The sequence below is a fragment of the Excalfactoria chinensis genome, chromosome 2 (assembly GCF_039878825.1).
Source record: "Excalfactoria chinensis isolate bCotChi1 chromosome 2, bCotChi1.hap2, whole genome shotgun sequence".
NCBI lineage: Eukaryota > Metazoa > Chordata > Aves > Galliformes > Phasianidae > Excalfactoria > Excalfactoria chinensis.
In genome coordinates, this window is record NC_092826.1 from 100,848,484 (window position 1) to 100,866,536 (window position 18,053).

General features: G+C 34.5%; 1 protein-coding gene across 7 annotated transcripts in view; it reads left to right on the top strand.

Moving 5' to 3' along the window:
- The window catches only part of PHF14 (PHD finger protein 14), a 189,725-nt gene that overhangs the window by 51,525 nt on the left and 120,147 nt on the right, over positions 1–18,053 (top strand). For all 7 annotated transcript variants that reach the window (XM_072329004.1, XM_072329003.1, XM_072328999.1 and 4 more), the window contains exons 15-16: positions 9,044–9,094; positions 9,277–9,398. In XM_072329004.1, the coding sequence (XP_072185105.1) occupies positions 9,044–9,094; positions 9,277–9,398 (173 nt within the window). The remainder of the gene's footprint in view (positions 1–9,043; positions 9,095–9,276; positions 9,399–18,053) is intronic.

The following is an 18,053-nucleotide window of genomic DNA, read 5'->3' on the forward strand; positions in this document are numbered from 1 at the left end:
TTTAAAAATGATTCCATCTTCTGATTTTCTTATTTTCATTACTTGAAAACTGAAAATCTGATAACTTTTTCTGTAATCGCTCTGTATAAAATCCAGTGAGCAGACAGGGGCTTTTCTGTTCAGCAGTAAAAACTCAGTGTTTTGGGGAAAAGAATTATTTTATTTGCCAGCAGTATGCTGGTCATTCTTTGAAATATGAAAGAAAGCAAATCTGTGCCTGAGGGGCTACGCTCTTAAGTAGATTAGTTTAAAAAAAAAAGAAAAATACTGACAAAGCACCTACAAATTGTATTCAGCTCAGGGAATTGTTGTGTACTTTGCTTTTGTTTTACAAATAAATAGTATAATTTAAAATAAGTTAATATTTCTTGCTTTTGTTTGAAGTACCAAAAGAGGAGTAAGTATTTTCTTTTTCTTACTCCATATATTAAAAGATAAGCAGTTGTTATTTTGTGTTTAACTGAAGTATTTCAAGCAAGTTCTTTCCAAACATCTATTGTATAATTTAATTATGTGATCTCATAGATACAAGTTTTGAGGAAGGGACGGCTACAGAACAAAAACAGAAAAACAGTTCCTATTTGAGTGTTCAGGGCTTCATAAAGACAGCAAATAATATTAAAACTTTTTCCTGTCATGATAGTTGATATTGGCAGCGATTGGTCAACCCTTTGAATTTTGAGAACCATTCCAAATAAAGAAAATTATTATCAGGTGGCTGTGTCTTTGCAGTGCTCACCTTGGAAATTACTGTTAATTGAACATGAGGAAAAACTAAATCAGGAATTCCTCAGTTTTCTGAAACTGAAAGGTATTTATTAGAAAGAATGTTGTAAATTACCTTTGCATTTTACCCCTCATACCAAATACTAAAGTTCAAACCAATGTATGACCTATCAGTTCAAGCGTGTAGAAACTAGATCTATCAGCCTGCCAAATACATGAATACTTGACAGTTACTTAGATAGCTATGAACTATTTATTTGGTCTTGAAAGGCAGAAAGTAAAGTAAAGTAATGCAGCTCTTCAACAAAATTTGAAGTAAATGGACTAAATAAGATTACTTGGGCTTGGGGAAGGATGAATTGTTTGTTTTTAATATTTTGATTTGTATTTTAAAGAAACAAAAATCATAGATAACATATTTTTACTATACCAAAGAGAAAGAAAGATGGACATATTCTAAATGATATTTGGATGATGTAACCATAGATACCTGGCAGTTTTTCGAGTAAGGCCTTGCAAAAGTAGGCACTTGACTTTTCTTGAAAAGAATTTCTGTAGCATCAGCAAACTGCCGTGTTTTTTCAGGTTTTTTGGTTTGGGTTTTGTTTGTTTATTGTTGGTTTATTGTTGGTTTGTTGACTTTTTTGCCTTTTGGATGTGAAGTAGTCCTTCAGATTCTCCAACTCTTATGTTTAATTCTTAGAAAAAGTCGTTAATTGCCAGTGATAGTACAGCTTGACAGCATAGAGACAGGAATGCTGGAAAAATTTCCCTCAAAATAAAAGTCCTTACAAGAAAGGAAACTAAAAGGGGGTGTGTCGGGGAGGGAGGGGGCAAACTGAAAGTCTCTGTAATTGAGCTTCATGCTTGACTTATTTATTGTTTTAATCATATATTGATTTATTGCCATTTCTTTTTTTGTTTGGCAGTTCCCTTTTTATTACTGCCAGCTTTACGGAAAATTAAATAATTATTCCAGAGATACGTTTTGATGAATACCAAAATTTACCATTCAAGGTATTCGCTTTGATCCGTGTTGAGCGAGTGTGCCATCTGGTGTCTACATTAACTGTCCTTACCTTTATTTAAAGTAATTTTATGCCTGTGTGATTCCATCAGTAGCTTTTTTTTTTTTTTTCCCTCCATTAAACAAAACAAATTCAAAAGGGTTTTTCTGCGACTGTCTTGATTATAACTTTTCCATTGGAAAAGGATATTGGCAACACTGAACTGTTAATGAAGACTGGGGGACATGGATTAAAAATTAACATCTTTGCAAAATGTGCAGTTTCAATTTACCTTTTTTTTTTTTTTTTTTCTCAAGCTTTAGAAAACCTGTAGTTTGCTTTCTGTGTTTTCTCGTTATTTCATTAAGTTACTTCTTTTTTTTCTTCTGAAAGCATTAGACCTTTTTGCAGTCGTTGTTCAGAAAACCTACTTATATTTTATAAAACTTAGCATTCCTTTTTACTTACTATAATGCAAGAGTATTTGATAGCATTGTTGAAGGTTCATCCATGATCAGTGGTACTTTGTGTTTATTAGCAGTCTTTTATTCATACCTTGATACATTTGTTTTATGTAGACTTTGGATGTTTATATATATGATTTCCACATAGGATGTTTCCAGACTTTATACAACAAAGAAACTGTCATTGTACTGATAGTTTTAAGAGGCAGGTATGTGTTTAGTAATGTAATCTATTTTTTAATGCTTACTCTGTGACTAGTTTTGAATTCCTTATATGAAATTCTCAGACTGAAATGCATACCTTCCTAATGGTACCATTATGTGATACAGTGTTTATCAAAACATCTGGAGCGCTTGGAGTAAGTACTGAATGAATTTCCTGTGCTTACCATTATACAGAAAAGTATTATTTTGTGATGTCATTACTGAAAGTGATATGAGCAGCTCAGTGACAAAAGGGGGCTCTATGAATACAGCTCTGTTACTTCTTTTGTCAGCTGAGAGGTACAGACACACCAGCATAGTAAAGAGCATCAGTCCTGTCTACTAGCAGAAGCAGTGAATGCAAATGTTGTGAAACCTCAAAATTTGCACAGATAGAACTGCATAAGCAGATGTGCTGGGCCTCTTTGCAGTGCTTATGTGCAAACATTAAGAGAAATTCTAACCAATTAGCATAGAAAGCAAAGGTGAAACTGGGAGCAGACCTTTCTGCTTTGGAATCTCTTAAGTGCTTTTAAATGTCATTGTGTTCTCTCCTTTCATGTTTAAATACATCTTCTCAAACAAGTTTCTGGCATTGTCATTCAGAAATTGCCATTGATTTAGTAAATAACAAATTGAGCTGATCAAAGCCAGAACCATACTATTTTGCTTTCACGTTGTGTATACTTGAACGGTTTCCCACAACACCTGCTGACCACAGATGATCCCAATGATTCATTTATTTTCCGTTTATTTATGATGCTGACAAATCCTGTGTATTTCTTTATAGAGAAAAAGTGGCAGTATAAATTTTTATCCTCCTGTTGCATTTCAGTAAATGCTTAGTGTTTAACAGGAGTGCACATATTTGTGACATTTAGGGATTGCCATCTCCTTCGAACAGTTTTGAATCCTGTTGATTTTTCTTTTCTTCATGGGAGAACAAAACTGCTCCAAGAGCGCATTCTTCTTTCTGCTGCTGTCTTTGGTTGAGCGGGTTTAAAGTGTGCATCTTGCAGACAAAGGAGTGAGGGATAATGATGTGGTTTGCTGACAGCCGTGGTGGTTTGGGGTCATGTATGCACCAGTTCTGTCACATTCAACATTCTGCTTTCACATTTGCAAACTAACATACCAGCTTGCTGCGTCTGTGAGTGATGGCAGTCTATTTCCTTTGCTGCTGTGCTTTGCTGCTTTGTTTTCTTTACTGCTTTGAAAACAGATTATTTCCTTTCATTGTGTGGAACTGACCCCAGGTATGGGATCTCCTGTAAGGATCCTAGACCTTTATAGAAGTCTTTCATTTGTTTCATGTATCAATTTCAATTTTTCAATGAGAATTTTCAAAATTGTCCAGTCAATTTATTTCTTAATATTCTTTGTTTCGTATTGTTGTCAAGTTGTCACTGAATTGCTTATAAATGAAGAAGCTTATTTGAATGTGAAATCTGTCAAATTCTGGCTTTCCCAACTTGAGAATAGAGACTCCCACGTTAGTCTTCGCAGAAGACTTAAGATTCTCCCACTTTTTGGTTAACAAACTGTAATCGGGTTATCTAGATTTATCCGTGATAGAGGCTGCTGCCCCTAGAAGGGGAGAAATGAACAAAAACAACGGCAGCAATCTAAGGAAAGAAATTATTTTACTAAATACGAGACACAATATGATACAATATAACTACAACTACTATATCAAACAAGGCAGAGAAAAAGAAAGAGAGAAAAAGAGTCCCGGAGAACCGGGGGCCTACTGCAATCTCTAGGCAACAGGCTGGAACGTTGCTGATAGAGCGAGACGGCAGGGATGGAGCGCTCCAAAGCGAAAGACAGGGCGAAAAGAGGGACGTTCCAGCCTGGGAGCGAGATTATATGTGTGTCCTCCTCCTCTGGTGATTCATCTCTGGCCGCGTTGTCCCCTGGGATATGTAGTTTCCTCCAAGGGCTGAGTACTCGGGATGCTGCCATTCCACAGATCTGGAGCATGAACCTTCCACACTTCCGCATACCCTCTGTTACACTTCCACATACCCTCTGTTACACTTCCACATACCCTCTATTACACTTCCACATACCCTCTGTTACACTTCCACATACCCTCTATTACACTTCCACATACCCTCTGTTACACTTCCACATACCCTTTGTTACACTTCCACATACCCTCTGTTACACTTCCACATACCCTCTGTTACACTTCCACATACCCTCTGTTACACTTCCACATACCCTCTGTTACACTTCCACATACCCTCTGTTACACTTCCACATACCCTCTGTTACACTTCCACATACCCTCTGTTACACTTCCACATACCCTCTGTTACACTTCCACATACCCTCTGTTACACTTTCTTATACCACCAAAACAGTTCATACCGCACATGATGTCATGATGTAGAATATTGACAGCACAAAACCATGACACAAACTGATCCTGTTGTTGGCCAAATTGCCTGTGAACATTTGTTGTTGGACTACAGAATCAGATTAACTGTCTGATTTTGGAAGGAAGTGTTTTCAGTACCATACTTGCTTTTGTGGGTTGGAATCTGCATTATCTACTTATTTCTTGTCTATATTAATACCTCCTTAACATGTTCCCCGAGTTCTGAATCACTCACACATTTGATCTACATCATGTTGGATCATTTTGTTTATTCACTGTTCATTATTTATTCCGTATGTCAGTATTCTGCTTTTTCAGCAATGTATGTCTTGATATTTTGAATTCCCAAAGCTGATATGTGTTTCTAAACCATGACAGTAGGCTGCTGTGTACGACAGATGGATGCAAGGCACAGTGATGGCTGAAAGAAGTCCATTTTTTTTCCCCTTAACTTTGATAGCATATAAAAAATGTAGTTTGTACGTGTATTATGTAAAAGTTTTTTTCATCTGATTTTTTACATTAACTTACAGTATTTTCCACTTGGTTTTAAAAAAAAAAAAAGTCATCATTACTGTATTAGTTTTCAAGATGGCATTATTCTAATTGTACATATCATGAACTATTGTCTTACCTGCTTAAACATCAAAAAAATAGGACACTGTATATTGGTGTGCTATTTTATACCTACTTTTTATTTTTTACAAAGCTACATTCATTGGGGCCTACACGGCTTGAAATTATTGGAGTTCATTAGTATTCATAGAGCTAACAACAGAGGCTGGAAGTTGTAAAGCTGGTGGTTAATTTGCTCATGTCAGAAGAAAACGTTTGGTCTAACTGTAATTACAGTGACTTTAGGTATTTATATGTAGGTGATGTGTATGCCATTGGTAAACATATAAGGTAGAAGTTTAAGGTATTTTAGTGCAGTGATAGATTTTATATACAGTGTTATATCAGTATTTCTAATACTACATTAATTCAGATACTTGTAATGAATTGATTCTTTCAGATTTAGACTGATAAGTATCTGCTGTAAGACAATTGTAAGGGTTGTTCACTGATACCTTCCTCCCTTAAATTCTCATTTTCTGCCCATCTCCCCTTGATTCAACATGGAAGACTGTGAAAAACTGAAAAAGGCGTCATTTGGAGATTAAGGCGATTTGAATTGTGATTGTGCACAAGTGAGAATTTTCAGTAATATGCTTGGAAAAGTTGGTGTAGATGTGTCTGAGATGAGCATAATACAATAACAGCGATCTAGGAAAACAACTGCATTTTAATGGTACATTTAGGACTCTTCTGTTTTCTTCTGCACTGATTTTCCATCTCAGCATTTAATTTTAACAGACTTTAGAAGGCAAAAGGAAAAGTTTGTCATGAAATCAAATTGTGGAAAGCAGTACACGTCAATTGTGACTGTATTACCAAATGTGTATTAAATAATAATTGAAGATCACAGTATCACAGTATTGTGCGAGTTGGAAGGGACCTTAGAGATCATCGAGTTCAACTCCCGGAATTCAAGCCTCTCTGTGTAGCAGAGCAACACTTGTACCACTTGCGCCACAGGGGAGATTCGAACCCCGGGCCTCTGGTGCTGCAAACAGCACTTTATACCACTGCGCCACCGGGGGCACACACTACTTTAATTAAATTAAATTAATAATTTAATTAAATAAATATTTATTAAATAGTGGGGGCTGTTTTAAAAGTGATGCCTCCTATTTTGTTATGTTGGCCCACAGTGTCAGAGGCGGATGTTGTTGGTATGGCAGTAGAGGTTGAACCTTGTCACCAGTATTCTGTTACATTTTGTTGCGGTGTGACAGATGGCAGTCTGACAAAGTGACTGACATTAAAGTGCATATGAAGCAAAGGTGTGTCACTAGATTCCTCCATGTGGGAAAAAATGGCACTCATTGACATTCATGGCTGAATGTTTATGGAGACCAAACAGTGGTAGTGAGCGGTAGTGAGCTCAGTGAGGAGGTGGGTGGTGTGTTTCAGCTGTGGTGACAACAACAGTGGGTCAGATCTGCTGGTACAGATGTAGTTTTACAAGTATGGCATGTTCATGGCTGACAAAAATGCTTAACTAGTGGTAGTGCCTATGTTGAAAAAGTGTGCGTTGTAGCTGAGATTTTGCTCTATCAAATAGCTCTATTGTACTGTATGTATCAGTTTTGGCTTCCATGGAAATAAGAGGGGTTACTTTCAGAGTGACCTATGTGTATTTATTTGTTAAGTAAATAACTTGTTACTTTGAAATACCTAAAAAATGACTTGGAATACAGTCTCTTGTTGTTATTGTGTTCTTATGTTTTTCTCATGGAATTTGTCTTAAATGCAATACATACAGCTGCAAGCTTAGAATATGAGAGCATTCCAGTTTATGGGTCTTCTTTTATCTGTGGGAAATAATATTTCTTACAGAGTATTCAAAGCTCTTACTGTCCTACCATTTTATAACAATTGTCCTTAGGGAAATGTTGAAAGAAAATCTTAATAGTAGTTAATCTGTCTTCTAAGGTGACACAAATCAGTTGTCTGTTTGTTTCCGGTTCCTTTTACTACAGTGTTAACTTAGAAGCGTAAAAAAGCTTTGCAAACACTGTGTAACTAATGTAAGCAGGTCCAAGTCTGCTTTTTACAGAGAGAGATGTGTATGTATCTGCTGGAGTTGCAGTTTTATTTACACTGTAGCTATGTTTAAATGTATATAATAATTTAAAATATTGAACTGTGAAACTAGAAAAAATCCCCTTCAAAGATGACACTAACAGGAAAAGCATTATATTATTAGCTTTCCTGGATTTTGCTTTACCATCCAGATGCTTCTTAACTGTTCTAAGATTGTTTTGTTCACTACTTTTTTTTCCATTTTGACATCAAAAGTAGCTGTGTTAAAAATAAGTAAGTGAAATGAAAAAGTAGCATGCATTTTTTGATCACATGACAAATGACTTCCTGGATGATTATTTTCTCTAAGAAAAAGTAGCATTTTGAAGTTCTTTTTAAAACTAATTTTGAAGTATCAGACCTTGTTGATAAGTAGAATTGTCTCTGATGTTTTCCACATCCTACAGCATCCGTTCTCATTTTCTTTCTTTATTAAATGAGGGGAAAGTGTGATGTTACCAACTTAATGGCAGTTCATATTGCTGCTGTTTCAGAGATAAAGTACCGAGTGAAACTAGACTTGCTTGTGAGCTGCGTGTAGATGCTTACAGTTCTTTTTAAACTTTTTATTGTTGGTATAGTTTATGGAGACTCTACTTATTAGAACGACTTCCTCAGCATTGTAGACATTTAATTCTTCTGGCCAAATGCAATACTGAAATTAGTTCTGCCTCTCATATTACTCATCTGATCTATGTTGTACCATTTCTATGTTGGCATGTAGTTAATGCTGTAGATTTATAGAATCATAGAATAGCAGAGCTGGAAAAGACCTCCGTGATCATCTAATCCAACTGTCCATCTATCAACAGTATTTCCCCACTAAGCCATGTCCCTTAGTATAGAATCACAGAATTACTATTATTGGAAAATGATCTGCCATATATATATTTTCATCTCTCTTACTACGTACCTCAGTATATATGAAACTAAAGCTGGTAAAACGTTTTTCAGAATTTAACTGTCCTAGTTAATGTTGAAAACATTGTACAGAAGCATATCCTGTACTGAAATATAAATCAGATTACAAAAGGCCAGTTTAATAATGTATTATGGTTTTAAAGCACCAATTTTTAATATATGTTATCTATCTATATATATATATTTAAGTCTGACATGTAACATTCCATTGTAACGAAAAAACAAAACAAAAAAAAAACAACTTATGGTATATGAAGTCTTGTGATCACAGAAAACTATAAGGTGAACTTCTGTGTACTCTAACATCGGGTATTAATTTACTGTAGTAAAGTGCTCATATTGAATTTAAACTTATGCATTTTGTAGTTGGCTAGTTTATGAAACATCTTCATGATACTGTTCTGAAGATAGTGTTCTTTAGAATAAGACTCCACATGCACAACTCAACAAAATTATGTATAGTTTCTTTTTATACAGTGCTGTACATTTCTCTAACATCTGATATTGTAGTTTTCCTTCAGTAGTTCTATAGTTAATTCTTTAAATGATTTCATGAGGTATACTTTTCTTGATGTTTTGAGTAATAAATAAATAACAAAAACATGCTGAGTTGCTTTATATTGAAATCTAAATATATTTTCTTCTAGAGAACTAGAGGACGAAAACGAAGCTTTGTGCCAGATGAAGAAAAACCTGAGGTTGGAATATAGTGTTTTGATTTATTTATTTGTTTGTTTGTTTGTTTTAAAGACTTTCACAAAATAAATAAATAAATAAATAACTTTGGGTTGAAATGTTACTTTCAGTACTGTAATTGAAAATATTTGCTTTCTTCCCCTTCTTTCCCCCCATTCCTTTCTTTTGTCTACTGTTATGGCAGGAACGGATTCCCAGAGAAAGAAGACAACGGCAGTCTGTTCTGCAAAAGAAGCCCAAATCAGAAGACTTGAGGACTGAATGTGCTACATGCAAAGGGACTGGAGACAATGAAAATCTAGTCAGGTAAGTTTGATGTTCCTAAGGTTTCTAACCTTATGAGGGATTAAACTTCCACCTTCATCACTTTGTTTTCATGATTTTATTGAAGAAAATGTGTTTATAAAAAATATTTAAGAGAAACATTTGTTCAGAAACATTGACTTGATTCACTTACTGACCTGCCAAACATGTTTACATTGTGGATTAATTTGTAAATAACCAAGGTAATCCGTTTTTCTAACACATAGGAATTAATTTTTTTCTGTCAGGGTGAATTGTCCATGTTTTATAGCAGGGCAGAAAGATAAACTGGCAATTTAATGATAGTAAATCAACAGGACTATCTTAAGACTAATTAAATTAGTATCATCAACAATTTTTTGAGTTAAAGTTTGAATTATGAGTAATTCATGTATTTAAAAATGCATTAATGCTACCTCCATTAATACAGATCATAAAAAGGTTTGATAATCATATTCCTTATCTGAAATAGAGCTGAAAAAAAAAACCCTCGTGGTGTTTTAGTGGGTGCAGAAATCTAATTAAAATGTAGAATAGCTATTTAATGGCAGCTACTATTGACCACAATTTTTGCTGATTTAAACTTTATATCTGGCTTTCTGACCTCTTTGTGAAGCTGTAGAAACTGCTCATAATTCGTGAAAGAAGAATAACGGAGCTTAGCAACCAGAAAACAAATTCTAATTGAATCTACTGAACTTTCATTGAAATGATCTCATAATAAATTCAGATAAAAAATAGTGTTATACCTAGGTCCTTTATGATTCAGTTAGATTTTTATGGAAACGGTCTCCCCTTTCAGGAGAGATATAATTGGTATTTTTAACTGTAGGGTCTATTCTAAAATGCATATTTTAATTTCATTCAAGGAATCGGTTACAGTGAAAGTCAGAATCAGTGATAAATGTGGGCAAAATGTAGCTTTAGAATTAGGATATATCCAAGATACAGATGTCTTCTACTGAGATAAGCTTATTTTAGCATAGCTTGTACTGTAGAAGCTATTGAAATTTCACAGGTTCACAAAGTCATAGGGTTTGGAAGGGGGCCTCTAGAGATCATCAAGTTCCATCCCCTGCTAAAGCAGGTTTGCTTCAGTAGGTTACACAGGAAAGTGTCCAAATGTGTTTTGAATATTGCCAGAGAAGGAGACTCCATAACATCCCTGAGCAGTTTGTTCCAGTGCTCTGTCATCCTCAAAGTAAAGTTCTTTCTTATGTTCATATGGAGTTACCTGTATTCCAGTTTGTGTCCATTCCCCTTGTCTTTTTACTGGGCCCAACCAAAAAGAGGCTGACAACATCCTCTTGACGCAAATCGTTTGGAAATTTGTAAGTATTGGTATGATCCCCACTCAATCTTCTCCAGGCTGAACAGTTCCAGGCCCCTAACTGTCTTTGTGGACTCCCTCCAGGAGTTTTGTGTCTTTCTTGAACTGAAGAGCCCTGAACTGAACACAGTTCTCTAGATAATTCACTGGGGCAAAGCAGCGAGGGGGGGATAACCTCTGTCAGCCATCTGGCCATTCTTTTTAATGCACACCAGGATACCGTTGGTCTTCTTGGCCACAGGGGTACACTGTTGGTTCATGGCCTTCCCTGCAGAGCTCCTTTCTATCTCTTAAGGCCCTAACCTGTTCTGATGCATGCAGTTATTTCTCCTGGGGACAGTATTCTTTGGAATTGGAGTACTTCTATGACCTCATCAATAACTCATATGTTGTGAAGGTACTATACACCTCGGTTGGCCTCCTGGTTCCTTCCCTGGACCAGACTGAAAAAGAAGCAGGGTATCCCAACATCTGTTAACAAAGGAACACAGTAATGGGTGGTAAATTTTAAGTCTCTGCAACAGGAAAATGGCTTTCTTCAGTCCTGCTCTCATAACAGTTGTCAAGAAATCAGCAGTGAAAGAAACCTGTTTGGTTTTGGAAAGAAATCCTGGAAAGATATACCATGCCTTACTGAAAAAAAGAGCAGTGAGTGAATTTTCTCCATCAGGCTTTTTCTGTAAGTGAATACCAGAAGTGAGAAAATAAGGGAGGTAAAAAAATGCTTTCCAGAACCATATATTTAGGCTGAAAATTAAAAATACATTAGGAATTGAATGGTATGTATTGCTTATTACAAAATAGTAAGATTTTAGTAATAACTCAAACTGACCAAAAATAAACATACTCTGTGTCAAAACCTAATAAATTCTATATCTCCCTAATTAGTTTTAGAAGCAAATTAGTGTTACTTTAAATGTAAGTTGATAGCAATTTTTCAAAAAAGGACATATTTTAGCACTGTTTGTTGTTACAGACAAATCTTTCTCAGAAAACCATTATATGTTTTCCATCATCTCTGTCTCTCAATCAGCAAGTATTTTGTCATTACTGGATTTTGTTTTTGCCTTGTCTCCCACGAAGGAAAGGTAGGTTAGGGAGGATGTAATAGAAGAGATTTTTTTTTGAATGTGCAGTTTGATCAGTAAGTTAAATGAAAATACACAACTGCTGAAACTGCAGATTTGAGGAATAATCTTGATTCAGCCTTCCAGCTTTTCTATCTGATGCTACTGGAGACAGAGTTAATTGCATGATTCATGAGCAATCTATTTTTCAGAAATGTTATGTTCTAAAAGTTACATAGATGTCTCACTTTTGGCTGCTAACTGAGAGGAGATTAGAGGAAGATAAGCAATTATTTATTTCAAAAATTGCAGTGCTGCACTCTCCTTCTCTCACACACAAAATGTAAATTGCTTTCTTTGTCGTGGGGAGGTTTGTGAGGTAATTCAGACCTGAGACCCCTTGCTTGTATACCATTTGCACTTTGGCAAATGTTTTTAAGTCCAAGACATCATTAAACAGAAAACTGCTTATAATAAAGTGGTTTCTGAACTGCAGTTAAAGGCTTATTGGCTGCTAATTTGCCTGCACAGTCTTTCAGCCATGCTTGAATGAGTTTTGTAAAATACACGTTTCTTGAACAAAGATGAATATTTATTACTAAATCTGGAATAAAATGTATTAAATTGTTCAACTAGCTATTACTATTTGACAAATGGAGATTCAGGTTTTTTAATCTCAATTTTAGATGCTTATTTGCAGCAGGGAATGGCTGCAGGATTATTCATTATCTGTGACTTTACTTAACTTGTTGTTCATATGGATACAAAATCTTTAAATAATTGTCTGTAAAGTGGTTTGAAACTATTCCTGAAAAGGCGGGTTCCATTTGCATAAATCATAGTAGATCATTAATTGGCTGAAGTTTACATTATTGATTTCAGTTTTGTACTAAAAATTGATTAAAGTTAGAATATCCATATTTATTAGCTTTTTTAAAACCATATTGACACATATTAACGTGTCAGTACTTCTCTGTGTGTGAATAGTGGACATATAATTTATAGAAATAAGAAGACTTGTGTTTGTAATTGCTACTGTCAGATTTCATACATAGATGTTTCCAATACAGATATGCACTATATTAAAAATTCATGTTTTCTGGCTTTGTCCACAAAATGGGTGGATCAGTCTTGAAACCCTTTTGCAATACCTTTTTCTTAAATAAATTTATTATTTAATTAATAATTAATTATTTAATTGCATTTTTCTGTATATTATTTTTATTGAATAAAATACTTGTGCAGTTTTGACCTGTTATATTAGTGGAACAGTTACTATTTACAAGATGAGTTGGACAGAAAAAGTTAAAGCAATTCACTCAAGTAAGTGTAATGTAGCATAATAATAAGGGGGATATCGTGGCCTTACAGCATTTAAAGGAAGATCATAAATATGAGCAAAATCAACTTTTTACAAGGGTAGATATTGATAGGACAAGTGGAAATGGTTTTAAACTAAAGGAGAGGAGATGTAAATTAAATGTAAGGGACAAGTTTTTTACTAAGGGTGGTGAGGTGCTGGAACAAGTTACCCTGAGAGGTTGTGGATTCCACATCCATGGAGGTGCTTAAGACCAGGTTGGATCGGGCCCAGGGTAGTCTGATCAAGTATATATCTAGCAATTGGCAGCCCTGCCTGTGGTTTGGGAGGTGTTGGGAGCTGATGATCCTTGAGGTCCCTACCCAATCCAAGCCATTCCATAACTCGGTGATAAATGAAAATAAAGAAGCCATATCATTGACTAAAGAATTGTGAATTTTGAATATCCTTTTTTTCAAATGAACTGAATTTTGAGAAGAACAGTAGTAAAATGTAGTGTTTTTAAAATATTTAATACAAAGTGCAGATAGATTTGATGTGAGGCATGCGTAAGAACTTGGTAGAGGAGTATCAAATACTGAAAAGATTTGCTTGGAATGGAAGACACATTTTGAGATAAGAGAGTTTCTAAATCTTGGTACTAAATGTAAAAACTGATCTCTAATGCATTCATAAAGCACTTTAAAAGGCTATCTTTGTTTTCAGATGTGACCACTACTGTTTGTTTTAGAAAGTGTTTATGTAATGATGCTTTTGTTTCATTTTGTAAAGTTTCATTTTGGTAAGTTGTTTAATCTTTGCAAGTTGGCTGCAGTGGAGAAGTTTAATGAGTTTCCTTGATGGTTTATTGCAGCCATTGAATCAGGAACTTACGAAGCACTTGCTTGATACTTAAGTATCTTCTTTTTAAAATTAAGCTAATAACTCACTAATTCATTAGTGCAGATATTTTCAGAGTTCTTATGATATTGTCTAATAGCTCTCTTGATAATTTAACTATATTTAGTAGAAACGTATAAGATAAAATGTGGCTTAGTATCTAATAGGTAAAGCTTGCCTTCTATTTTGCTCCGCTCTCCATGAGAAAGTGATCATGCTGCTGTATGCATAAAGTACATTTAACATAGTATTACTGTTTATTCTGTTTTGGTAAAATAAAAAAATTGTGATGAACTGCCACTGTTCAAAACAAACCAAACAAACAAACCTATAACTTTAAGTTTTTGCCTTTGTGGTGTGCTTGGAAGTGTTTAGGTATATAGCAACATTAAAAAAAAACAAAACCACCAACAACAAAACACACCGACATTCAAATACTTAATATGTGAAAAGAAGAAGAAAATTAAAATATAGTTTATGTATGAGACCAAGTTGTATTTACAGTGGCCAACATAAAGAAATAGCTGAAAAAAGCATTGGATTTCTTTATATAGCAACTTAGAGCAAGTGTACTTCTGAAAACTTATGAATTGACTTTTTACACTTACCCATCAGTTAGGTTTTTCTCATTTCTTTTGATAGCATAACTGAGAATGTAACATAGTCTAGGGTTCTATTTGAAAAAAACATTAAACCAAATTTTTTGCACATATTTGAATACTGATTACTGTATTCATAAATGTATAAAACTGGCAAGTGAGCTCTTAAACATGTATACAGTATTTGTTTTTAATGTAGATGCTTACTTGAGAGTAAATCTGTAAGTATTCATTTTCATGTGATTCAAGTAAAACATGATATTCCACATGTGCAGTCACTGTGTCAGGGCAGATCTTAAAGGGAAAGGTGAGTAGTAGAAAGATGAAAACATACAGGGACATATTTATTAAAGCTGAAAACCTTTCTGATACATTTAACTGTAAAGTTTCTCATATTGGAGTCGCCAAGTCACAAAATAACTGAAAAGCTTTAAAATCTATACAACATAGTATGTTGTATATAGTGGTGCTGCAAATGTGTGTTTCGTATTTATGATAATTGATGCTGTATAAAGAACTGAATCCGTAGGTGCACGAAGTTATTTCCATTAATTCCGTTGTGTTTTGTTTTGTTTTTTTTTTGAACAGAAAGTATATTTTAAGTTCTTCTCAATAATTCTTTGAGGATTTTTATGCTGAAACTGTTGCTCACCACATTTCCTTAATTGCATTTGTCTTGCACAAGTATGTCTTCATATTATTTGTTTCTCCCTTTTCCATGTGAGGTGCCTATCAGCCTTCATGTTAAGGATTTGTTCCACAGCTGTTAGTCAGCTGATGGTTTTGAAGCTCTGCATAAGCTAAAGTTTTTCAGAACAAGCACATTAATAGTGAATTACTTTAAATGCACTGCAACAAAATTAACAATCTATCACAGTAATTGAAATAGTATGATTTACAGTAGTTTAAGGCTGTTAATGTAGAGATTAATTATAAGGAAAATATCAGTTAATTCATCCACAATTTGCAACAGTCTTACGTTTCACAGAGAATTATAAGTGCATTATCTTACTGGAATGAAGTACTTGAATGAAGTGAAGCTAAATATTCGGTAGTGTGGTTTATTTCTGCTACATAATTTATCAGGATTCATTCAACATGTTAACTTTTCTAATTGCATGTTACCTGCTGTTTTTTTGTTGTGTTGTGTTTTTTTTTTTTCCCCTCTCATTCGTTTTACTGCCTTCTCACAGGTATTTCTTTTGATGCTAGATAGCAAGTGAACATATATATATATACACTCTTGTATTTCAGTTACTCAGTCCTCTAAAGCTGCAGATACTTGGAACACTTGAAATTTTACTGCGAGAAATCCATAGCAGACACTTGAATGTTGAATTAATTAGAAACCAGTCTTTTTAACTGTGGTACCTAATTTGTTTCTTTTACATGCATGTTGTTTTCTGAAAATGGTAAAGCAAAGCCTGAATTGAAGCCTGGATTATTTCTCTGCCTTGACATTGTTTAATCAGTTAAGTCTTAGGGAAATCCAAGCCATTTAAAAATATAAACTCAGATTTTCAGATAACTGATTTCATTTTTCAGCTGTACTTTAATTGTTGATACTATATGATGTTGATCTTAAAGACAACCTGCTCAGAAATGACCAAAACCAGAAACTTTAGAGATACTGTCTAGGTTAAGAGACTTGTTTCCATTCAGTTCTTTGTTATTAGAAACAGGAAAGCCAGGTTAGGCAGTGTGTACAAAATCATCGAATGTTATTTCTGTCTAAAACATGCTACTAAATCTTGTTTTTGAAAGACGGCACAAAATTGAATAGAAGACTATTCTACCCACCTGTGATGAAGTGCAGAAAAGAATGATCTTGGTACTTTTCAGGAAAAAATACGATTTCTGTGAATTTTGTTTTTAAACAGTGTTCACATTTTAAATACATGTTAAAATACTGTGAAGAAATTAAGTGTTTTGGTTTTTTTTTGTTTTGTTTTGTTTTGGTTTTTTTTTTTTGTTTGTTTGTTTGTTTAATATGTAAGGTAGAAGAAGAATGCATGCTTGTGTCTCTCGCTATTATGAAAGCTTTAAAACCCTATTGGAGTGATGTTTGACAAGATTTTTCAGCATTCCCATTACCAAGTGAATTTTGCATATTTGCTTGTTTTTCTTGCAGTTATTTCCCAGTCTGTTTAGTGATCAACCCACCTTATAGTTCGTTTAGTGCAAGATTTATCTATCTCTTTATCTACATGTCTGTCTGTCTGCCTGCCTATCTATTTAAAAGTTGTAGGCCAGTGAGTCCTAATTACTTGTATACTGGGCTTTATCTGTTTATTGGGCTTTAATCTTCCACTGTGCACTGGAAGTTTCAGCATTCTTCAGATGCAGGGTCTATTTAGTTGTTCGATTATCAGAAGATCTTGGTATTGGTGTTTAGTATTTTGAATCTAAATGTTTGTGGACTTGTATCATGAACTTTAGAAGTAGCACATTTTTCAAGTTACTGCTTGTAGATAGAAATTCAGGCAGATCTTTCTGCAGAATTATTTTCTGTTCTGCTAATAGTATTTTACTTTTCTTGATCAGTGAATTTTCAGAAATAGTTTCCTTTTCTCTGGCTGCAGCTGCTTGATTAAGTCTGTCATGCAATCATGGATTTGTATGTTAGAACTCTGCGCTGTATTTGGCAGTTGTCATTTGTTCCCAAAACAGCTAGATATTTCAGGATTTATTTCCTATTTTTCTGTTTGCCGTAAGAAGTACATGGATCAGAGGCCTCCATACCTTTTTCTAGCTCCCAAGTTTCAAAAGAATTAAAAAACATAATACTCAGGCTCCATTGATTATCTTTGCTGTAAGTAGTAAGTTCTTTAGAAAAAAATGCCCGTGAGTGAGGTGCCTCTGCAGAAGATTAAAATTACTTTAACGAAACAAGATGCAGAGAATGTGGAATTACATTATCTGTAACAGCAGAGGCTGATGACCTAGCAAAGTATTTCCCAGCCTGGTTCCTTGTAATACATTATAGCTGCAAAAGATTTAAATATTTATCTTGATAGGGTCAGTAGCATTTATTTTTTGTGGATATTCTTACGATTTATTTATTTATTTATTTATTTTCTTAAAGCATTAAGCATGCATCAAATAATCCAATTCAGCTGGCATTTGTATATGTGAGATATTCTGTTGTTCTGGCCAAAAAGCTTCAGTCACTTTCAGTGCAGTAAGGTTATCACATCAGAGCATTTCATAGAACAGAGCGCTCAAAAAACAAATGTCAAATTCTTTATCAGTTCACTTGTTTTGCATTGTTAAACTGATCCATAGCTACAGAAACCATGAAACTGAAATACTTAAGAAATTTATAACCTGAGAATGTTTGTGTTCAGATATTAAAAGAACATGGTAGAAGACAGTCGCAGGAAGCAATAACCTTTTAAACACTGTATTGCAGCCTTAATTTTGGCTTGGCATAATTAGCATCAAGTGAACATCTGTAGAGTC